At 45.1% G+C, this 22,620-nt stretch overlaps 8 protein-coding genes and 1 non-coding gene across 9 annotated transcripts; 4 read left to right on the top strand and 5 right to left on the bottom strand.

Annotated features, from left to right (window-relative positions):
* Positions 1–75: 75 nt before the first annotated feature.
* Positions 76–3,021, bottom strand: L203_101077 (ribonucleoside-diphosphate reductase large subunit; the record flags this gene model as incomplete). Its single annotated transcript, XM_066210526.1, has 7 exons — positions 76–817; positions 869–2,106; positions 2,154–2,594; positions 2,649–2,756; positions 2,819–2,830; positions 2,913–2,926; positions 2,979–3,021. The coding sequence occupies 7 exons, from the start codon at positions 3,019–3,021 to the stop codon at positions 76–78; spliced, it is 2,598 nt and encodes an 865-aa protein (XP_066066623.1).
* Positions 3,022–4,047: 1,026 nt separating this feature from the next.
* L203_101078 (uncharacterized protein) lies at positions 4,048–5,971 on the bottom strand (the record flags this gene model as incomplete). Its single annotated transcript, XM_066210527.1, has 5 exons — positions 4,048–4,383; positions 4,437–4,559; positions 4,609–4,900; positions 4,948–5,411; positions 5,465–5,971. The coding sequence occupies 5 exons, from the start codon at positions 5,969–5,971 to the stop codon at positions 4,048–4,050; spliced, it is 1,722 nt and encodes a 573-aa protein (XP_066066624.1).
* A 483-nt stretch (positions 5,972–6,454) lies between these two features.
* On the top strand, positions 6,455–12,377 carry L203_101079 (uncharacterized protein; the record flags this gene model as incomplete). Its single annotated transcript, XM_066210528.1, has 9 exons — positions 6,455–6,901; positions 6,949–7,834; positions 7,886–8,829; positions 8,891–10,325; positions 10,385–10,773; positions 10,822–10,990; positions 11,037–12,046; positions 12,096–12,184; positions 12,239–12,377. The coding sequence occupies 9 exons, from the start codon at positions 6,455–6,457 to the stop codon at positions 12,375–12,377; spliced, it is 5,508 nt and encodes a 1,835-aa protein (XP_066066625.1).
* Positions 12,378–12,534: 157 nt separating this feature from the next.
* Positions 12,535–13,325, bottom strand: L203_101080 (uncharacterized protein; the record flags this gene model as incomplete). The annotated part of the gene is made up of 4 exons (XM_066210529.1): positions 12,535–12,711; positions 12,774–12,911; positions 12,984–13,094; positions 13,170–13,325. The coding sequence occupies 4 exons, from the start codon at positions 13,323–13,325 to the stop codon at positions 12,535–12,537; spliced, it is 582 nt and encodes a 193-aa protein (XP_066066626.1).
* A 250-nt stretch (positions 13,326–13,575) lies between these two features.
* L203_101081 (uncharacterized protein) lies at positions 13,576–14,751 on the top strand (the record flags this gene model as incomplete). Its single annotated transcript, XM_066210530.1, has 5 exons — positions 13,576–13,704; positions 13,755–13,815; positions 13,867–13,967; positions 14,043–14,109; positions 14,171–14,751. The coding sequence occupies 5 exons, from the start codon at positions 13,576–13,578 to the stop codon at positions 14,749–14,751; spliced, it is 939 nt and encodes a 312-aa protein (XP_066066627.1).
* Positions 14,752–15,191: 440 nt separating this feature from the next.
* Positions 15,192–17,068, bottom strand: L203_101082 (uncharacterized protein; the record flags this gene model as incomplete). The annotated part of the gene is made up of 7 exons (XM_066210531.1): positions 15,192–15,361; positions 15,420–15,888; positions 15,941–16,088; positions 16,139–16,759; positions 16,807–16,939; positions 16,990–17,000; positions 17,046–17,068. 7 exons carry the CDS (start codon positions 17,066–17,068, stop codon positions 15,192–15,194), a joined length of 1,575 nt encoding a protein of 524 aa, XP_066066628.1.
* A 256-nt stretch (positions 17,069–17,324) lies between these two features.
* L203_101083 (eukaryotic translation initiation factor 3 subunit A) lies at positions 17,325–20,288 on the top strand (the record flags this gene model as incomplete). Its single annotated transcript, XM_066210532.1, has 4 exons — positions 17,325–17,367; positions 17,412–17,484; positions 17,532–19,774; positions 19,825–20,288. The coding sequence occupies 4 exons, from the start codon at positions 17,325–17,327 to the stop codon at positions 20,286–20,288; spliced, it is 2,823 nt and encodes a 940-aa protein (XP_066066629.1).
* Positions 20,289–20,436: 148 nt separating this feature from the next.
* Positions 20,437–21,614, bottom strand: L203_101084 (uncharacterized protein; the record flags this gene model as incomplete). The annotated part of the gene is made up of 3 exons (XM_066210533.1): positions 20,437–20,931; positions 20,995–21,242; positions 21,299–21,614. The coding sequence occupies 3 exons, from the start codon at positions 21,612–21,614 to the stop codon at positions 20,437–20,439; spliced, it is 1,059 nt and encodes a 352-aa protein (XP_066066630.1).
* A 308-nt stretch (positions 21,615–21,922) lies between these two features.
* L203_101085 lies at positions 21,923–22,038 on the top strand. The gene has a single exon (XR_010725523.1). It is a non-coding gene; the product is annotated as a 5S ribosomal RNA (ribosomal RNA).
* The last annotated feature ends 582 nt before the right edge of the window (positions 22,039–22,620 follow it).

Genomic DNA, 22,620 nt, shown 5'->3' on the forward strand with positions numbered 1-22,620 from the left:
TAAACCAACACAGTACAACAGTGTCTTCATCTTCACAGAGGTCAAACTAGTCTTTCTTGCGCGTGACCTGCGCATCTATCCAGAGCACATCAGACAAGCGTCCTTGTTCTCAATACTACATTGCAAGGCCGCCTGGGCCCTCTCCTCCGCTCTCCTCTTTGCTTCTTCATAAGTGACTTCTTCTTCCTCACTAGGCTCGGGACTTCTGTCGCGAGAATCAGATGCCAGAATGGCTTGAGTTGGAACAGAATGGGAGGAAGCCACAGTGGCAATTGTAACCTTTCTCATAGGAGCGACAAGGTTGTCAGTGTCAACGCGATCGCTTACGCCAGGAGCAGATGAGGCAGCGGGCAAAAGTGTTTTGGCAGTTGATGCCAGATTCTTGGCAGTCTTGAGAGTTGAAGCGTCAACGGTGAATTGTATAGCGTTGGCTGAAGGACGAGTTCGGAGGTAATAGCAACCAGTCTTGAGACCTCGCTTCCATCCGTAAAAGTGCATAGAGGTCAGTTGAGGGAAGGAGGGGTTGGCAAGGTGAATGTTGAGGGATTGAGACTGGTCGATAAAGGCACCCCTATCGGCAGCAAGATCAATAACAGCCTTTTGAGAAATTTCCCAAACAGTTCGATAAATCTTTTTCAATTCGTCAGGAATTTGAGGAATGCTTTGGATAGAACCACCAGCCGCAATGATGAGCTGCTTCATGTCATCGTTCCAGAGACCAAGATTGATAAGGTCACGCAGTAACCATGGGCAGACGACCTGGAAGTCACCAGAGAGGACTCTTCGCGCATAGAGCATAGAAGTATACGGCTCAAAACTATAGTTACCATCAGCATAGATACAAAAGGTGTGTTGATCAATCACTCACCACTCGTTCCAGCCCAAGATTTGGGAAGTAGAGGCAGTAGGCATAGGGGCCACAAGCAAAGAATTCCTAACACCATTTTGAGCAATCTTGGCTTTCAACTCACTCCAGTCCCAGAGATCAGTAGGAGTTCGACCCCACAAGTCGTATTGTAAAAGACCCTTGGAGATGGGGGAGCCTTCATAAGACTCGTAAGGACCCAACTCGATAGCCAACTCATTAGACGCTTCAAGAGCCGCGTGGTAGATGGTTTCAAAGATTTGAATATTCAACTCTCTAGCCTCTGGAGAATCGAAGGGCATACGGAGAGCCATGAAAGCATCAGCAAGACCCTGGACACCAAGTCCAACAGGTCGGTGTCGCATGTTGGAGTTGCGGGCCTCAGGGACGGGATAGTAATTTCGAGTGATGACAGTGTCAAGGTTCTTGGTAACAACTTTGGTAATTTCATGAAGCTTCTTGAAGTCGTATGTACGGTGCTCGAGGTCGACAAAGGCGGGGAGGGCAAGCGAAGCAAGGTTGCAGACAGCAACCTCGTCAGGAGCAGAGTACTCCATAATTTCAGTACACAAATTACTGGATTTAATAGTACCGAGGTGTTTTTGGTTAGATTTAGAGTTGGCAGCATCCTTGTAACACATGTAAGGGACACCAGTCTCTGTCTCGGCTTCCAGGATGGCAAACCAGAGCTTTTGCGCCTTGATAGTCTTCCTGCCCTTGCCCTGTTGCTCGTAACTCTCATACAACTTCTCAAATTCTTCTCCATAGACATCAGCAAGACCAGGACACTCGGCAGGACACATAAGAGTCCAGTCGCCATCAGACTCAACACGTTTCATGAATAGATCTGGGATCCAGAGAGCATAGAAAAGATCTCGAGCACGAACCTCTTCCTTGCCATGGTTTTTCCTCAAGTCAATAAAGTCAAAGACATCGGCGTGCCAAGGCTCAAGGTAGATAGCAAAAGCACCAGGGCGCTTGTTACCGCCCTGGTCGACGTATCGCGCGGTGGCATCATAAGCTCGGAGCATGGGAACGATGCCATTGGAGTAACCGTTGGTACCGGCAATATAAGAACCTTTGGCGCGAATGTTGTGAATGTGGAGACCAATACCACCTGCAGTCTTTGATATTTGGGCACAGGTTTTTAGAGTGTCGTAAATACCGTCAATAGAATCATCCTTCATGGCGACCAAGAAGCAAGAAGACATTTGAGGGTGTGGTGTACCAGAGTTAAAAAGCTAAGTAGTGTATCAGTAATAAGTCTGACAAACCTTGAAGAACCTACAGTCGGAGACGCATGAGTAAAGTACCTCTCAGACAAGAGATTGTAAGTTTCGAGAGCTTTGTCAATATTACCTCCATGAATACCAACGGCGACACGCATCAGCATATGCTGGGGGCGCTCTACAATCTTGCCATTGATTCTGAGAAGGTATGATCTTTCAAGAGTCTTGAAGCCAAAGTAGTTGTAGGCAAAGTCCCGATCATAGATGATGGCAGAATCAAGAACGTCCTTGTTGTCCATGACAACCTTGTAGACATCTTGAGAGATCATAGGAGCATGCTTGCCAGTCTTGGGATTGACCCAAGAGTACAGGTCGTGCACAACAGCAGAGAAGACTTTCTTGGTCTCTTTATGAAGGTTAGAGATGGCAATACGGGCAGCAAGAATAGCATAATCTGGGTGTTTGGTAGTGAGGTAGGCAGCTGTCTCAGCCGCAAGGTTCTACAATCTATGTAAGAATCTCTCCCAACGTGTTGTGTCAAATCAAGGACTCACGTCAAGCTCAACGGTAGTGATGCCCGCATGGATACCTTGAACTACCTTTTGAGTGATTTCGGCAGGTTCGACAAAGTTGGGATCAAGACCATAGGAGAGTTTATTAATCTAATCACTCAACATCAGCACTGACTCCCTATGCCTCATGCACCAATTGTCAATTCACTCACTCGTGCAGTGACCTGCCAAAGTAAACAGAAACACCTGGTCAGCAATTCGCATTCATTACCTTGATTTAACAGAAAAGCAAAGCAAGACGCGTACCTTGTCAAATGCCACTCCATGGTAATGTCAGTCAAATATCTAACACGTCTGCCAGTAGCTACTTACCAGGTTCCTTGCGCCCATCGCGCTTGTAAATCCACATCACCATCTTGGAGATGTATCAAAGGATTGAACAAGGATCAAAAGCAAAACTTTCAAAACTTCAAGATTTATACGGGAGCACTAAGAAGCACATTGAGATGAGTCAGCAGGGACATTGAGACCAACGCCATTGTCCTAGGCTAAAGCGAATAGCAACAGACACTCACAGCAATGCTTCGACGCTGCGATTTCGATTCAGAGGAATGCTGAGAGGAAAGAAATCTCAATGCAGAGAAGCCAAAACAAGATGAAAAGAAAAAAGAAAAAGGGCTAGTTTCTTTTTTAATCACACCGACGCGTTATTTACGTAAATGAATTCTTTAATATTTTATTTTATTTTGGAGCAAGACGCGCCTGACGCGTTTTCCCAATAGAAAAGGGAAAAGGGGACGGCTGAGAAGTATGTGGTTGAGTCAGCTTTTGCTTTTCAGACGCGACGCGAATGACGTACGGGTTGAGGGGTGTAAACATGTTGATTAGGATAATTGGCGAATATATAAGAGGGCGAAATTGCGTCAATGGGTGGGTTTTTGTTCACTTTAAAATATATTAACCAGGCAGCTATTTGTATTAGAATTTGTTTGTTCCAGCGTCGTGGGATTGAGACAACAATCAATGGGATATCGAGTGAACAGGCATGGCAGTATGGGAAAAAGAATATGGATCGTGATAACCAGTAAGTGCCTTTCTTGATCCATGCCTTGAGGCTCATCCTAGTGACAGTGCTTGGAAATCTCATTATGAGCAATTCTCAATGTTTTATTTATGCTATATCGCTCTTGTTTCTTCTCTCCACTGCCTGTGTCTCAATATTGCATCGCATTGAACTGGGTAGCAGTGTCTGATGCTCAAATGGATTATTTTCAATCATGTTCGGTCACCGTATATATTATACGCAATTGGTCAAGCCGGAAATGGGTATACATGCAGCACAAACAAAGAATGAGGATGAGAAAAATGAATTGGAAGAACAAAGATTAATGCAAACCCGAACGACCTCACACTACCGCATAATTGCACCTCAAAGCCTCCTCTAAGCCGTCTCGGACTTTCTCTTTTTCTTCTCCTTGTCTTTGTCTTTCTCCTTCTTATCTTTCTCTTTCTCCTCCTTTCTCTTCTCTTTCTTGTCTTTCTTATCCTTTTTATCTTTCTTGTCCTTCTTGTCTTTCTTTTTCTCTTCTTTCTCTTCCTTCTCATCCACGTCCATCGCTTCAGACTTGCGTTTCTTGTCTTTTTTGTCCTTTTTCTCTTTTTTGTCCTTCTTACTAGGCGTAGAGGACTCCGTTACGATTTTGGCAAGTTCGGGATGAAGAGGTGCATTTTTTATGGCTGCAGCTGCTTTTTGGTCTTTCTCGATTTGTTTCACCGCCTGGAATGGTAATTGTTAGCAGCAATCCGATTAGAAAGCACAAAGGTACTTACTGCAGATACATCCTCTTCGTCTACCTCCTCGTCCTCGTCATCATCTTCGCCAACAAGATCGGCAGCAACAGCAGCCAACGCTTTTTGTATAGCATCCGAGTTTTTGCTGACAGGTGCACCAGTCTACAACCCGGTCAGCATATCATCAACTGGAACACAGGTCACCACGCACTTCAAAGAAATTTAGTCTCTCTTCAATCTGAGCTCTCAAAGCCTCGCCAAACTTGTTGGTAGGAGTATCAGTAAAACAGTCGATACGACAGGCGATGGAACATTTGTTAGCAAGGAATCGAGAGATACGACCCTTGTGTTTGGCACCTGCACGACCGATAAAGGTGGAGTGATAGATGAGACCATATTTAGGGGTGTTGCCCTTGGTTTTGAGGGCTCTGAAAAGAGCCTTTTCAGCACCAAGAATTTGGACGGTGGAGGCGGGATATTTGGCCAAGTTGGTAAGAGAGCCGCTGTAAAATTGTTAACAAATTTGTGTATTTATAAGAACTCAACTGACGCATGACTGATCAACCTGGCAGCGATAGTCTCTCCAATTAGTGCAGACAAATTTGGGGCAATAACGTTCATCTTCTCCACAAGATACTTTCTTAAACTCTTTCTGTACTCTGCAAGCTTGACAACCCGCTCAGCAAAATTACTTATGTTGATCAAATCAATCTCGCTGATGTCGCTACCCATACTGGCCCTAGCAGCGTCCAGGACATTCTTTGCGCGGGTTTCGTCGTCATCCAAGATATCCTGCATCTCCTCAAGAGAACTTTCGGAGAGGGTAGCTCGGTCACCGATAAAGACGGCAAGAAGAGCATATTGATGAGCATCTGGGACGAGCTTATAAAGTTCGGGAAAGTGCCATCCGTACCATTCCCTTACTCGCATCGAAAAAGTGTTGAGGTCCTTGTCGAGTTGATCAGACAGAGAAATTGCTTGAATAATCATGTTGTCAGATCGATTAACATTGAACTGGTAGACATGAGCTGCGTGTTTCTAGACCGCTGCAATAGTTTCGTACACACCTTCACCTTCCCTCTTGAATAAGAGTGGCCCAAACCAAGTTGAGCAACAGTTACATCTCCTTTTTGCATCCCACCAGGAACTAGAATCTTTTCTTGGTGTAATCTGATTCCTCGAATGAGTTCCAAAGCCCGTTCAGAAGTATCGCAAGGGATATTCATCTCTCCTTGGATAGCGCCGGCAAGACCCCTCTCTGCCACACCAAGAAGGACGCCAGATTGCTTCTTGTTGCCTTTCCCGGCAGAGTCTGGAACCACCAAATTGAGAAGTGACTTGAGGTGAGGGTTGAGGATACCTTCCGATACATCGTTGGCGTTTTCAAGAGCTTGGGCGGCCGACGTAAAGGGAAGGAAGGAGACAAGATTGACCATACGAGAGAAGATGGAAAAGTCGTTGATAGCGTCTTGGAGTTGCTTTGATTTGGCGGCAATCTCTTCTTGCATATTGACAGTGAAGATGCCGTAGCCAGACGGCCCCTCAAAGACAACATGAGTGAGCGAGCCGGACATAGTCAAACTTTGCTTTTTTTACAGGCCAAACAAAAAGAAAAGCAATTAACCTTAATCAAAAGAATATTTCTTGCAAGAAGAATTGAAGAAATTTCCAAAATTATTTTCAGTTATTTTATCCCAAATACCTCTATTATTATACACTGCTGGAATTTTTCCTTATATAATTTAGAAATTGCCCAACTTGTTTATTTCTATGCGAATACAAGGATAATACTAAAGAATCAGGCAGTTTGTTCCCTCATTGTCAGCATTTAGATTCTCCTCTATATCTTTACTATTTGAATATACCGAAAAAGCTTTTCATCTGAAGACTTTCAAAGCTTCCACGTCATCACTTGTCGAAAATTGAGTGGCGGACATCTCCGCTCGGTGTTGGTGGGAAGAATCTCCATTATGTCGTTGATTACACAATGATTTTTGACTATTTTTTCTTCTATTCAGGCTTTTCATCTCATTTCTTTCACAAGTTATAACAGATTCATGCCTAAAACTAATAAATCATCAGCTTCTGCGGGTACCAGGAAAAAACATGCCACAAAAAAAGCTCAGAAAGAACATGGCGATGATTTGAATCATCCATCACAGACCGAGCCCTCACAAGATAGAAAACAGAAAGATGGGAAAAAGCTATCTAGAGCTCAGCGGAAGGCTTTACCAAAAATAAAGCAGTTTGTGCCTCCGCCGAAGCCCCCTGCGCCTCCAATACTCGATCCTCTTGATGGGCAAGGTTTGGCAAGAACACTACCAGCAGAGCTTGTTGTCGTGCTAAGACGACTGGGAAAGAAGGATGACATAACAAGACGCAAAGGTCTTGATGAGCTGAAAGACGAGTGGGTGAAAGAGGTGTTGACACCGAAGGAGAAGGAAGAGGATGAAGTGAATAGAGAAATCAAAGAGATCTCTTTATTATCAGCTATACCATGTTGGGTAAATCATGAAGTATGCCTACAGCGTTGCGCTGATGTCTACTATAGTTTCACAACCTGGCTAGTCTCTTACAGTCTCCATCACACAGGTTTGCTGCATTACAGATTCAAGGTGGTCTACTCTCGATACCAGCGCTTCGATCCTCTATTCTAGAGACAATGAATCTTGGGCTTCTACCTGGTACACAAAATCGTGATATCCTTGGATCTTGGCTTGTTGCGGCTTTAGAAGAAGGCCGGAGACCAAGGTCCTCTGGTTTCAAGGAATGGGAGGCGTCAACAGTTTGGAGCCCTGTGGGACAGGGCTCTACTACAATCTCCGAACGAATAGATTTGACACCTCAGCTGCCCACTCTCATTGAATATCTCTCTCTCTCAATCCTCGAGCCTGCTGCGCTTCACGACAGTATTCATCCAGCTCCAGTATCTTCTGCGCCAGCCTCTCAAGCTCCCATTCCGAAGAAGGGCGCCGACAAAGGAGGCAGGGGAAGGGCGCCGATACCTTCTTCACGAGCTACAGTGGCACCTTCGCCAACATTGGAAGATGAAGAGATTGCGGAGGAGAGGTTAACAAGATACAGAATCGGTGGGCTGGTGGGTCTGACTTGGCTTCTTGAGCAGTTGCCAAAGATTGGCATCTTTACTCCAACTGATGAATTGCTGGCCTTGTTGCGTAATCCGAGCTTGTGGCTGTCTTTATCTCCCGAGTTCATCGACAGATCCGATTTGCCACATGCTTTGGGAACGGCCCAGCCTCCTGTTAGGCGAGCAGCATACTCACTTTTGAGTATGCTCATGGATAGTTACAGTGATATTATGACGGAGTCTCAGTTTTTCAGAATGATATCGGACGCCGTACTGGGCAGCTGCTGGAGAGATAGAGAAAACGTGGTTTGGGAAGCTGCAGGACCCGCTGTTGTCAAATTCCTCAGTAGTACGTATTGAGTACCAAATCAACAACCAAAATAGCTTATGATTCGTACAGAGTTTCCAGGATGCTGGAAAGTGACTGTGGAAACAGTCGCTCGTAGTGTTTCCGAGTCAGATACAGATGACAGTGACGGTGGGGACGATGATGACGAACCGAACGACGCAGATAGCGCCTACCATACTGCATGCCTTGAGGAGATCAACCCCCACTACTATATGTTTTTGGAGTTCTTGTCTACCATCTGCCCCTTCATCCCACACCTTACGTATCCCATAATCATCATTGTCATCTCTACCCTCCCGCCTTCAATACTCCCTCTTACTGAACCCGCTATGCAACTCCAAAACTTATTCTCTCATTTATGGGCTCCTGTAGATGCCCGCCTACTTTCAACGCACTCTTTACCGGGATACAAATCAGCCTTCCAATCGTTTTTCCAATGCTTGTTGAGCTGCACAACTTTTCTGATTGGCAAATCGATGAAAGCAAAAGATGGAGAAGAGAAAGCGATTTGGCTAGCGCAAGAACAACTTGCGGTGAGATCCTGGAAAGAAGGCGTCCTCATGAATGGGGGCAGAACTAGCGGGCGGTCAAAAGCTTGTACTCGTGAGGAAGCGATTGAGCCGGAAGCCGCCATGTTTGGAGCTGCTCTTGGAAAAATACCCTCTATGGACGGACAGCTTTTTGAAAAAGTTGCAGATACAGTCAATCAAACTCTTTTAGATTTCGTTTTCCCTAAAATTAGTGAGCAAAATGATGCCCCTGCAACTGGCATCTTGCCTAGGATTCTGCCAATTCTTACGGCTTTACGGAATGCCACCGAGGTACAAGAAGTTCACCAACTTTCCCAGATCATGCTCGTCAATATCATTTTAAGGTGTGTTGAGACTCTCAAAATATCTCATGATGTGCAGCATCCGTCTCCAATTGCCATCGCCGAAACCCTAATAGAAGCTTTTCGTCAATATCCTCAGCTTGTAAATGAGGACATCAAGAAGGTTAGTGCAACTCCTCCATATACAAACCAGGCATTAAACGACTAATTTTCTCAAACTATAGGAGATACGCAACCAATATCAAAATTCGGCAGAAACGCTTCTTGCAACTCTGTCGCCTTCGTTATTTGTAGTACTGCTGGATCTCATATGTTCCAACAGTTCAACACCTGATCAGTTCGCCTGCCAGGAAATAATTTGCTCTATCCTTCGAAATCCCAACATTGAGACTACTCAGCGTTTTTCTGTTGCCAATTCTTTGTTGTTCTTGGATAACACAACCCTATTGCGGGAAGATTCCTTAGACTCAATTGTCATGGAAGCTGCCCAAGCCGCACTTTCAGAAAGCTCGATGGTGGCGAAGTCGGTAGTCACTGCATCCCTTTATTCTCTTACATACATCTCAAAGTCCGCCCTCAGCGAAGTCTTGGCTCTGGCTTGTGCTGTTATCCATGAATCCATTGAGAAGCTCCTCACTACCGATTTCATTGACCTTGCGATTCCCGGCGTTGCCTTTGACATCTTTACTGCTTATGCCGAGGATCACCTCGCTGATGTGGTCGAGTCAGACCTTTTGGTTCAAAGCATAGTTGCCATACATCACATTATATTTATGCTGCCCCGCTTACCAGGCCATATTGCTACACAAGAAGCAAAGGTGGATAGTCTTACGAAAGTGTGGGTGGAGATGGGCAACTTAAATGCTGCAGCTCAACAAAAAGTTCTAAACAGAGTGTACGAGGCGCTAAAAGACGATATTCGAAAGACAGAGGTTCAGGTTGGACCAGACGTAATTATTGATGTCGCTCTAGCTACTACCATTGGCACTTCTCCGGCTCTTCAAGCCAAAGCCCTTGCTCAAATTCTTTTGCCCCCTACATATGAACTTCTGAACGATCTGACATCTCACACATCTCGAGCGCCCCACCCATCGTTACCCATCGTCGATAGCCTCATCCCCTACATCGCTGCCAATGACGATTCGGTCCCATCAGCTTCTTTTGATGTGTTTGGGCGGTCCAAGGCCGCGCGTGAGGCCGAAGCTGCTGTAACTCTTCTCCGAGCTGACAGAAGTTTGGCCGAATATGAACCCAGTTTACTGCAAGCGGCTTTGACAATGAGCCAAATTGCCCAAGACACACTTGCGGTGCCTACATCTTCAAGAGGGCTTTACTCACAAAGAATTTCGGCCAACTACTTAACCCGTCTTATTCGCGAAGTAGAGGGTGCAATGTCTTTTGCTCTCAGATATGTTGACGAAGTGCCGCCTTCTTGGCATACCGACACCGTTCAAGCCCTCACATGCGAATCTCTCTCAGCCAATTCGGATCTGTTGCAACGTCTTTTGTTGGCTTTGAAAGACCAAGTCATTGCTTCTGGCAACGATGTCAGCGCTAGATCATTTAGAGATCTACTTAGCCGACATTTGAGACAGGTCGGTGTAGGAGAAAAGGAATGTGAGGTCTGGTTGTCGTTTGCAATGAGCCATATAGACCAAGGTAAAGCGTTTCTCATTTCTTGTTGAGAGTGCCAAACAGCTTATGGAACTATTCGATAGCACTTTCGTTGAGCTTGGCTATCATTTCCGCAATTAAACCATTTTTACTTGACACTCAACCTTTCATTACCATCCAAAATCGTCTTGCTTCTACCCTTACGAGTATACCATCTTCCAAATGCCATACAACACTTGGCTTATTGCGAGTATTCAATGCTTTTGCTCCGCCAGCCGATTCAGCCTCAGTTTTCTTGCCTCAGCAACGCGCGCTATTTGTTCTTCGCCACATCGCAGGGTGGCTCACAAGTGATGATGTTCACGAGGAAGAGCTGCCAGAGGATATGGAGTGCAGGGTGCTGGAGATGGAGGGGATAATAGCACCCATTGTGCAGACTGTGAGCGGAAGTCATTGGAATGGGATCTTTGATTTGATCGAAAGCGGATTAGAAGTAATTGTGCCATGTCTCGATCGCTGAATGTTGGCTGACATAGCACAGAACTCCGCGCTAGATGACCCAGCTTCTTTATATCTACTTTATCACAGTCTAGTGGTCCTTCAGCAAATCAGAGACCTGTGTCAGACCAACAAATCTCTGAGGGCATCATGGACTAGTAAAAATGCACACATGAAGTTGGTACTGGATATGTTTCTGCAGTGCAAATTGGGTAGGTCGGATACTGAATTGGCAGGGTGATATACTGAAAAATACAGTGGACACACTTCCTCTCCAACATATACAAGCTCTCATCCTTGACCTTCTCCCAGATATTCCAGACAAGATCATAGAGCGGGCATCTTTGTCATCTCTCTGCACATTAATATCTTTTTCCACATCAATTCCAATCCAAACAGCAGCTTATCGTGTTCTTTATCGGGTCATTAAACATCAAACGCTTGCTCTTGTCCTCGAACTTGAAGCCTCTGTTGTAGAGAATAAGGGAGCCCATCAAGAGAAAACGCTACAATTGGCAAAGGAGCTGATAGAGGTGATAAAGATTGGATTTGAAATTGATTGGCATGGGGAGTTGGGCGTATCCCTCGTTCTTGGTCAATTGTTGGCTTGGATGGCTATCTTGGATTACTTTGAAGATGCCAGCCGAACTTTACGCTGGGCATATCTTGACCAACTCAATACGTCCAAGCTTATTACAGACGGACTCATTCCAATGATTTTTGCCATACTGGGGGTCTCTGAAGTGGGCGCATGGAATTTCCCAGCGAGCGTATACGCAGTCGATGAATTCTACACTGAGTTTCTCGACTCAGAGGATCTACCCGACCTTGCTCCGCTAGCATCTTACCTTTTTTATCGCGCTCTTGTGACAATCCCTTCCTCTTTCCGGTCATATTATGAATCCCTCAAAGACAGACAACTCTCAATGTCGATGCTCAGCTTTACCGCTCGTCATTATTCACCAGTCATCATTGCACACGAATTCTCTGCTCTCCGACAACCAGCAGCCATGACTCAGTTGACAGAAGAAGGGTTAAATATTCGTATTGTCCAAGGAGGAGGGGCGACTATTGCTGCCAATTCCGTGGGATCAGCCGAAGCTATCGCAAGTTATGTCGTAGACGAGCAGCCTATGGAGATTGGCATCAGGCTACCAGCAGAATTTCCTCTCAAGGGCGTAGATGTTAGGGATTTGAGGAGAGTGGGAGTGCCGGAGAATAAATGGAGAGGGTGGCTTATGAGTGTTCAGCAGACGATCACATCTAGAGTGAGTACAAGTTGCCCATGAAGTGTAAACTTGAGCTGAACCATGATAGAACGGATTGATCATGGAAGCTCTGACAGTATTCAAAAAGAATGTGTCGTTGCACTTTGAGGGTGTTGTAGAATGCGCCATTTGTTATTCGTGAGTCTAGCAAACTCGATGGTTGAGAGTCCTGACTGATCTTTGTACTCCAAGTATTATTTCGGTCACCGATAGGACTCTTCCTACGAAGCCATGTAGGACTTGCAAGAACCGATTCCATGCCAGTTGTCTCTTCAAGTGGTTCAACTCATCTCATTCAAGTAGTTGTCCACTTTGTCGAGCACTCTTTTAACCTAAAACCTGTTTTTGTATAATCTGTAATTGCATCCATCCATAGAGTTAAGAATACAATCAACAAAAATGCATTGTGGGGGTTGAGTCAGACAAGCACCGAAGGTCCATTCAACCAGTAAGCTCTCCTTTTATGTATTACAGCTCTAGTACGGCTATCAAACACTCTGATCATCATCTCCTCTTCTCCGCTTTCCCTTGTTCTCATCTGCATGCTCATTCAGAGGGCCCATAGGTGCTCTTCCCCTTCCGCGTCTCTTTTTGCCATCTTGCGCTTCAGAATCATCTCCTTCGTCTTCATGCTGAGCAAGCCTTTTTGGTACCGAATGGTGAGACTACATGGCCACTCAGTTTTCCCTACTCCAACCTATCTCAAAGAAGATTGGAAGAGACGTACATCACGATATTTAGCAAGATAGACTCTCAGCACACCTTCATAGTTGTCAAATCCCAGCGCTCTCATGGATGTGAGTATATCCTCTCCATTTAGTGTCTTTCTCTTCTCGTTTGAGCATTTTTCTGCAGCTTCAGAAGTCTAGTGATGTTGAAGCAAGAATTGTCCAGTTGGCAATGCGGAATTGTCCTTTTCTCCTAGACAAGAACGTACGATGAAAGAGATAAATTCCGATACACATTCTTGAACACATTCTTTCGCTTCTTTCGATACTTTTGCAGAGGCTGGTAACGAAGTCTTCATGATCCTTGCAACGTTTGCGATCTAACCATTGGTAGCTTGTCAGTCATGTCAAAGTATAGAGGTCAACTTGAATGCCAATCAAGGGATTCTACCTACAGGTAACCATCTATCTTGCTCTTTAAACTCTTCCACCTGCGCTTCTGTGAATGGTTTGGGCGGTGCTCCATCCGTTGAACTCGATGCTTGAGCAGAAGTAGATGGGCCTGAAGTGCCAACGGGGGCGAGACTGGGCAGACTTGCTGGGTCTGTCATCGCTTCCCGATTGTTGAAGGCGGGAAATAATATTGAGAAAATTATGAAACAACAAAAATAATTGAAGAAAAGTAAAAAGATATAAAATGAATAAGTTTAAGTGACACTTTCGGGAATTCATTGGCCAGTATCCGATCCTGATCCATTACAAAATGTTTCTAATGATATTTTACATTTTATCTTTTACTTGTTTTCTTACGTCTCATTCATATTTCATCAATCATCCCAAAACCGTCAATTACAAGTAAAAATGGCCTCTCCGCCATCATCAAAGAAGCTCAATATGCGTTCAACAGCTGTCAAGCGTATTATGCAAGAGGCTACAGAGCTTGCTTTGGCCAACGCCAATGTAGATGGCTTCGTTGCTGCCCCTCTTGAAGTATATCTACTGGTTTGTGCTGTAGAATTGCTCAGGCTGATCAGACATAGGATGATATATTTGAATGGCATTGTACATTGCGCGGTGTGCCGGGAAGTGAATTTGATGGTGGTATGTCAAGGTAGTTTGGTTATTTATATATCTGACAGTTGCTCAATACAGGCCTGTACCATCTTCGTATTGTTCTGCCTCCATCATATCCCATGTCTGCCCCCGACATCATTCTGCTAACGCCTAATGGGCGTTTTGAGCTGGGCAAGAAAGTAAGCATTCCTCTTGTTGCCTTGGTTCATGTGGAATGGGACAAAGGAATGACTTGGCAATGTCTTGCTTTTTAGATATGTATTGATGGGTTGACAAGCTTTCATGCTGGATCATGGCAGCCTGCATGGGGTGTACGCACCTGTGTGTCTTATTTCGGCTTTTATTTTTGTAAAATGCTGATGAGTTATGACTTTAATATTAGCTATTATCGGTCTCCGCTCGTTTTGGATGCAAGGCGGCGAAGCCCTTTCTGCTATTGGGGCACTCGACTATTCCAAGGAGGAGAGAAAGAGGCTTGCAAGGTTGTCGGTAGATTGGAAATGCCCGACGTGTGGTGTCAAGAACGAAGAGATGCTGAAAATATATACGCCCAAGGCGGCGCATGACGACTTGCGAGGCAAGGAAGTTGATCATACAGGAGAAGAGAAAAGTGGGTTTGAGAAGTACAGTGTCGAGAAAGAACAATCTGAAACGTCGGCGGAAGATCAATCTGCAGAACCCCCGCAACAGGTGATTGCTGCTGCTTCCACCAGTGAAGAGGCCACTCATTCACATGCCAGCTCTCTTCCAGCCACCACAGCTATCATCAACTCCATTACACCTGACGTTCCTTCTCTAACGGGTCCTGTCGCACAGCACAGCCCGTCTCCCACTATTGTTGTGCCTTCCCACGAGACGTCTCGTGTCGTTCCGCTTTGGCTGGACCACCTCATAGGACTTCTCTGTATCCTGTTGGGACTGGCAATCTGTAAGCGTGTTGGAACTTACATTATGAGCCCTTAAACGGTAATGACCATTCGTCGCCCTGGGAAATCTTGCGATGCTTTTTTCTTGTATTAATTTAGCCCTTGTACTGCCAAATGATTTTGTATGTTATCGTGTACGAATTACTCATTGTGTTATAAGGATTCGAAGCCAAATTCTTCAAGCTACATAACAAAGCAAAGTTCTTATTTAGCGTAAACAAATCTTTAAAGCAATGTAAATGATTGTTTTGGATTGATTGCATTCCTGTAGTAAAAAAGAGATTTCGCGACGACTTAATAGCAAATCGACTATATATTAAAAGTTTTGAAGCCTGGATTCACATATACATCTGAAGCTTCAATCCTCAAATTCCCTCATTATTTCAAATTTCCTCTAATGAGGCAAATCATTAGAGTTGTAAAAGGCGATACAAATTCACACAAAGACACCTTAATTTCTACGAAAAAGACAAACTCTTATATTTTGAAGAATGGCTGGTCATTGCCCGGACCACCCTGTTGTCCTTGACCCCCTTGTCCATTTTGTCTCTGTCCAAAAGGATTGTTTGCGCTCAAACCTCCTTGCGCTCCCGTTTGCTGCATCGCCAGACGGTTAGAGTTGTGGAATTGTGTACCTACAGGAATACCTGAGTATTCCCATTATATTAGTCATGGGTGAGGCTCAACAGGAAAGAATTAGCTTACGTAAGTTACCAATATTACCAAACGTATCCAGCCCGTCTTCCCTTCCACGAGCAAGCAAGGAAGCGAGCTGACCATGCTGAGCATCATTGGTCTTGAGTTGAGGAGGGAGTGTCGCAGGCCGAGTTGTTGCTTGAGGTTCCAATGATATCGGCTGTTCAGCTTGAAATTGTGGTTGAGGGGATGAGGATTGTTGATTGACAGTAGGAACAGCAAGGAAGGATGACTGATCTTGTTGGGGTTGAGGAGCAAATGTTTGTTGAGGTTGCTGAGATTGTTGGCCATTACTAGGAGCAAAAGGATTGTTGGAGCCATATCCTGTAGGTTGGGCAAGCAATGAAGTGTTTTGCTGCTGTAGATACTGCTGCTGCTGCATCCACTCCTGTTGCTGGCGCTGTTGTTCCTGAAGAGCCATTTGTTGACGCATATATTCTTCCTGCTGCTGTTGCTGCTGCATTTGAGTGAAAAAAGGCTACATTGAACGTGTAAGTACATCCACACCAGGGTGCTATGTCTTTACTTACGTTATAAGAAGTATATTGAGGTTGTAGTTGCTGTTGTTGGCCCCATCCGACATCTACAAGCGGCCATCCACCGGTTGGCTGCACAGGCATCTGTTGTGTTTGTTGAGCAAAAAGGTCAGGTTGTTGAGTATAAGCATTCCGTCCTTGGCTAATAATGCCATCAGCGTATTCCAGGTGTCTCAAGGCCAAGACACCAACATGTTAAAACTATCATCAAACAATGCGTTCTGGGTAGAGTTTTCCTGATCCTTTCTCTTTCTCTCAGCCTCTTCTTCCGACATCCTCAAAGCTCTTTTGAGATCATCCTCCTCCTGAGTTTGCAAACTTCTTCGCTTGGCTTCATCCTCTGACATACGTTTGGACTCTTCTATGGCTCGCCGGAGATCATCGTCTTCATTGCGAGATCTGTTTGGCTTAGGATGTGGAAAATCGCGGGTTTCTGTCGGACTACGTGGCCCACCGTAATCCCGGTCACCACGAAGCGCTGAAGATTCAATGTTGCCCAACATCCTATCACGCATCGCGCCTCTCGAACGACGCTCCTCTCTCAATCTAGACTCATCTTGCAGAAGATTGGTGATATCTTTAGCCTTTTGCCTAACGTTGGCTCCTACATCCTTCCCTGCTTCATCTACGTATACAAATTCTTTGAGTGTTTTGATGATGTAGATGTTGTCCTTGAAATAGATGACTACATTTTCTGAACCAGCGTGAAGACAGTAGTCGAGAAGAGTCAAAGCTTTGAACACATGCCGCCAATTTTTTCCCTTGTCATTCAAGCGTTTGTCAAGCATTTCCATTATTTCGACAAAATCGTTTCTGTAATCATGAGTCTTTGCCTCTCTAATGCAAATCGAAATACACACTGGTTATAAGTTAATTGGGCAATTTCATTCATAATTGTGCCCGAGGGTCCCCATGAATCATTGGAGGTGGCTTCTCTAACTTTTGTTTGAGTATCTGTATACCCTTTCGTATAGTTCTTCGCGACTCTGAGGGCTATATATCGTCAGTAGAACAGTACGTGGTGAATGGTGTAGGATGCTCACCGCCTTTGCCTCTGCATTAATGTCAGTAGATGTCTTTGCCAGCCATCTATACTCACAGATGCTGCAGCGATGATGCCATGACTATTGGTCAAGTCGTATTTTTATTTAATTTAATACCAGTACAATCCTAATAGACGGAAAAAGAAAGAGACAAGAAATGCATCATTGCGTAGTAGTCGTGTCCGAAATGTCCCACGATGAACCAGGCGGATGTCCCCGCCACACCTCATCCGCCACACTGCGGTGTTTGTTCAATAGCTCTGGAATATCTCTTCCAACAACAATATTCTTTTTTCATTCAAAACTCTTGATTCATCGCTAGAATCCATTCCGCGATGCCTCCAATCTACGCAAAACCAGAAAATGCGCTCAAAGTGAGTGAAAATTACAGCTGGGCATGTCTGATATTCTGTAGCGCTCAGAGGAACTTTTGGCGCTCGGCACTCTTCAGTCTCAACAGCAGGCATTTGACAACCTTGTAGAGGTATTTCAGTCGTATGTTTAGGTTGTTGCGGATGAAAAACTGCTCTAATGGCCAACAGCAAACGATTCAAGCAAACCCCAACTACTGTTCTTGAACCCATCGTCACAAAATTTATTGACCTCTGTGTCACTCTCGATCGTAAAGCGTATGTCAAGTCTGGTTTATTGGTCTTCAAGTCTGCAGTGCAAACTACGAGTATCGCTTCTATTGAAAGAGCGTTAAATCACTTTATTGCTCAAGCAGAGGCACGTCTTTCCGCTGCTGTTGAACAAGCAAAAAAGGAGGTTGCTGCCTTGCCAGATGTCCCCGTGGTAGACGACGATTTACCTCTTCAACCTGCTTCCCTCTTGTTGGATGCTTTTGTCGATAACGCAGGCGACAGAGAAAGGATTGAACGAAGGTTGATTGGTCCTGCTCAAAAATTTTGCTGGGATGCTTATGATATCTGTCTCGATATCGCCAAGAGTAACGATAGGCTCGAAGTGATTTATCAGTCTATTGCCCACCGTGCCTTTAGTTTTTGCAAGATTCATCAACGGAAGACCGATTTCCGTCGTCTTTGTGAGCAAAGACTCAGGAAGGATCTTGCCAATGCCGCCAAATACCCAAACCAACAACATGCCATCAATCTTTCCGATCCCGAGACGTTGGGCCGATTCCTTGAGACTCGTTTCCTTCAGCTCGAGACTGCTGTTGAGCTTGAACTTTGGCAGGAGGCCTTTAGATCTATTGAAGATGTCCACGGGTTGATTGCTGGCAGGAAAAGCACCAAGGCTAGCATGATGGCCAATTATTATGAGAAGTTAACTCAGATCTTCAAGGCTGAGGGTGGTAAACAAACGGCTGTTTTCCATGCTGCTGCTTGGGCTAGATATTACCAACAGGCGGAGCGTGCTGGCAGCGTCAATGACAAGGCTTCTGGCTGTGTCTTGCTTTCTGCGCTTGCTGTACCTCTCGGGGAAGTTGAGACTAAGCAACGACTTGTAGCTCTTCTTAACCTTCCTAAAATGCCCACTCGTGAAGCTCTTGTTTCTGACGCTGCTGCCAAACATCTCAAGCGCGTTCCCTCTGATATTCGTCAAATTTATGACATTCTGGAAATTGACTTTGAGCCCACCACTGCCTCCAAAGTTCTCGCTCCGTTGATCATCAATCTCGCCCCCGAATACCAGCCTTATCTCCCCGCTCTGCGCGATGTTGTATTGTCTAGATTATTACAAGAGCTAGCTCAAGTTTATGACTCTGTCACCATCTCTCACATCATGAATCTTGTCAAACCACTCGAAAACACTCCTTGGGCTACCGACGTCTCCTCGCTTGAAAAGTTCCTCGTTACCGCTTGCCAACGAGATGACATCCGTGCATCTGTTGACCATGTCACCAAGACGATTACTTTTGTTTCTTCCAATGCTGCCCCGGCCAGGCTACAGTCCCTCGCTGTCTGCCTGTACAACACTATTTCTTACCTTAGCCCCTCTTCCCTTGTCCCTGCTCCTCCATCTCGTAGCGAGGCGTTTGCCGTTGCTCTTGCCCAGGCAGAGGAAGAACGCAAACTTGCCTCTCATAAGCGACAGATTATTATTCGTCGTCGTGAATTACTGGAGGAAGCTAAAATCCGTCGCGAAAAGGAAGAGTCTACCGCTCTTGCTGAGCGTCTTAAAGCCAAGGCTGAAGAAGAAACTCGACGGGCTAAAGAGGAAGCTAAGCAAGCTGAGATTGACCGAGTTCGTAAACAAATCAACGAGACCAAAGAAGCCGAGGCTAAGCAGCTGGCTGCCTCACTTGCTGCCCAGGGTGCTCTTAAAGTTGATATTTCTACCATTGAGAACCTTGACTCTAGCAAACTGGTAGCAATGCAGGTGGAACAGCTCGCCAAAGAGAAGAAAGAATTCTCTGAAAAGTTGAGGATCGTGGGCAAGAGAGTGGATCATTTAGAACGTGCTTTACGTCGAGCAGAGTTGCCTTTGCTGACCGAAGATTATGAGCGACAAAAGAAGGAAGATCGAGCTGCATGGGAAACTGCAAACGAGATCGCTCGACAGCAGGCCATTGAGCAGCAAAAAGCTGCGAAAGAGCTTAAAGAAAGACTAGCTCGAATGTTGCCTGATTATTATGAAATGAAGGAACGTTTAGAGAGTCAAATGGAGACTGAGCTAAAACAGGCTAGGGATGAAGCGCGACGAAGGATTGAGGAGGAAAAGGCAGAGTTGAAAGCAAGGGTAATCAAGAAATTCAAGGAGGAAAGGGCAAGAAAGGCTAAGGAAGCAGCTGATGCCGAGGAAAGAAAACGATGTGAAGAAGGTTTGTTATTTATCGTACCTTTGGAGAATAATTGTTGACAATTATTACAGAGTCTGCTGCTAGGCAAGCAGAAGAGGAAGCTAAGAAAGCTGCAGCAGCTGAGACTGCCGCTCAAACCCTTGCCACACTCAAGGCCGAAAAGGAAGCTGAGCGCCAGAAAGCTTTAGAAATCTCCAGACGTCAACAAGAACGAGAACAGGAAGCCTTTGATCGAAGAGCGGCCGAGAAGGCCGCTACTGTCCCCCGGCAAGGCGTTTACCGGCCACCTAGTGCTTATGGCGGAGCTAGTCAACCATGGCGGAGCACGAAACAGCTTTCTGAAGCTCAATCTACTGTGTCGAATAAAGTTTCTCCTCCTGCTTCTACTCTCAGTCCATCCCCTGCAAACACCACGATGACCAATGCTGATACATCCAACGGACCTGGAAACTCTGGAGCTGCTCCTGAGAAGCCTGGTGCATGGAGGAGAGGTGCGAACAGGAGGGCAATGCCGTCGACCAGAGGAAGTACATAAAAGAGTCTAGATGAGATTGGGCCAGTAATGGAAGGGAAGTGCATAGAACAGAATGCATGCTCATTAGGCTACTATCTGGCCACATTTGGTTGCCTGGTTTGTTGTTATACATGATGATTACTACAAAAGTATCTAAAACCAATTATACTTAAAACAACCTTCCCAGCCCTCTACATTCCTGACATCGCCCGTCGTTGAATCCAAAGAAACTTGATTCCCGACCTGATCCACTGCACCTCCAACATAGTCTTCCACCGATTCTAGGATCTCCAGGCCTTACCTCTAGCGCTCCCGGGGGAACTGGCCCAGGACTATGTTGTACGTATATTTGCTGACCTTGAGTGGGCATTGGAGGTCTCGGTGGCGGAGGCAAATGGGAGAAAGATGAACCCCTATATTGTCCTGGATGCAGATTCCACTTTGCTCCTGCTGGCGGTGGCGGTAATTGCGCATACGGATTGCTGCCCGTCGCCGTCGGCATCATAGGAGACGTTGAACCTACAGATGGGTAGCATGGCAAGGGGCGTTGAAAATTGACTGATGCATGTGCGGAAGGATTAACACCATGAGAACGGTTAGAGATAATGGTGATATATGAATGGGCAAGTACAGAATTATAGGGCCTACCATACGTTCTCCAATCCTACATATCGTCATTGGATTTGTAGTCCGTCATTCAAGAAACAAAACGAGCAAGATGGCTCACCACTTCATGAGGATTCGACGGATCGTTGGCTTTATACCCCGTGTTCCCACACTTTGGACACCAAAAGTCCTTGGGATATACCAGTAAATGTCCTCTATGGAGTAGCGGTCTCCCAGGAGTAGGATGCTCGGTTGGCGACAAGTCTTGCGACTGAAATGACGATGCTTGAGATAACGGAAGCGGAGGCTGAGACGCTTGTAATTCTTGTCCAAATGTCAATGGACGACGGGATGGTAATGGAGGCCCATCTATTATAGACATTGAGCTTTTCTGCGATCTCCGTCTTGATCTCAATTTGACTCACTTCCTCCATCCTCTCCGCCATGTCCATAACCAATCCGTACCTCAGTGACATTCTCCACAATTCCATTTTGTTGGCTGGCAGTCCAACCAGGCATATGAGGCGAACCCATAGAAATCATACTAGAAGGGCCTGCTTGGAGAGTAGATTCTCCGTTGGCCATATTAGCAGAAGGCGTATAAGCAGGAGGAGGGTCAGAGGGGATATCATTCTCCTGTAGACCTGGAACTGAAGTTGTATTACTGGTTAAAGCATGAGTGCTATCGTTGAAAGGATTTCCTTGCTGAGGAGGTTGGCCTGGAGGTACATTATAGAGCATTTTTGGTTTTCTTTGAATACGACAGAGTAAAACAAAAAGTGATAAATCGCAGTTTAAATTTCAAGTGAATGTGATGACTTTGCCAAAAGATCAATGCAGTCGGCCGCTAAAGAATTATAGTACCAGGCGCAGATAGTGTTGTTTGATTAAATATGCGATTGTTCTTGAATTGATGACTGACTCTGTTTATTACATTTTTTAGATGTAATTCATGGGGAAGATGTCTGATTTGGTAGTAGAAATTGTCTCAGCTTAACAATTTTGTGATGTTGAAGATAAATAAAGACAATAACATCTTCATTTGTATCCTCGGCCATAGAATTTGCATGAAATACCACGTCCCGTCCGATCCGTGAAGTCAAGTTGCATATCGCTCGGTTAGTACCAAGGTGGGGGACCACTTGGGAATCCCGGGTGCCGAGGTTTTTAATTTTTTTTCTCCCTCTGCTAACATATCTGACTGTTATTTACAATGACACACTGGAAATTTTGACTATGTTAGCTCCAAAAAACAATTGAGATGGCAATATCAGAGGACAACATGTTTAATTTGTAATACTTAATAGCATAGGTATCGCTTATTTGTGTTTGTATTGATTACTAATCTCAGACGAAATGCAATCATTACAAGATTTTTCTTTTCCTAGAAGAGGTAAAAAGACGAATAAAAAATTCAACTGTAAAATGTGACTGTATCAACTTCTGGAAGAATCTCTGCTCTATCACAAAAAGCTTTCTGCCAAAATCTTTCCCAACTCTCAACTCAACAACTAGAGCCTCCTTCGGATTTTGGCATTGACTATCAATCAATGAGCTTGGCTTGCTTACAACTCACACTTTGTCACTAATCTCCCTTTAATGCAATTGCTTTGTTTCGCCTACTGTGAATCTTTCAGGTAGTATCCAAATCGTATTCTTGCTGGTGTCTGTAATTGTCATGAATATTACCAATAATTAATACCCACGCTCTGTACCAAAAGGTCACAATAATGCAATCGGAGTTGCA

This window comes from Cryptococcus depauperatus, chromosome 1 (genome assembly GCF_001720195.1).
Source record: "Cryptococcus depauperatus CBS 7841 chromosome 1, complete sequence".
Classification (NCBI taxonomy): Eukaryota; Fungi; Basidiomycota; class Tremellomycetes; order Tremellales; family Cryptococcaceae; genus Cryptococcus; species Cryptococcus depauperatus.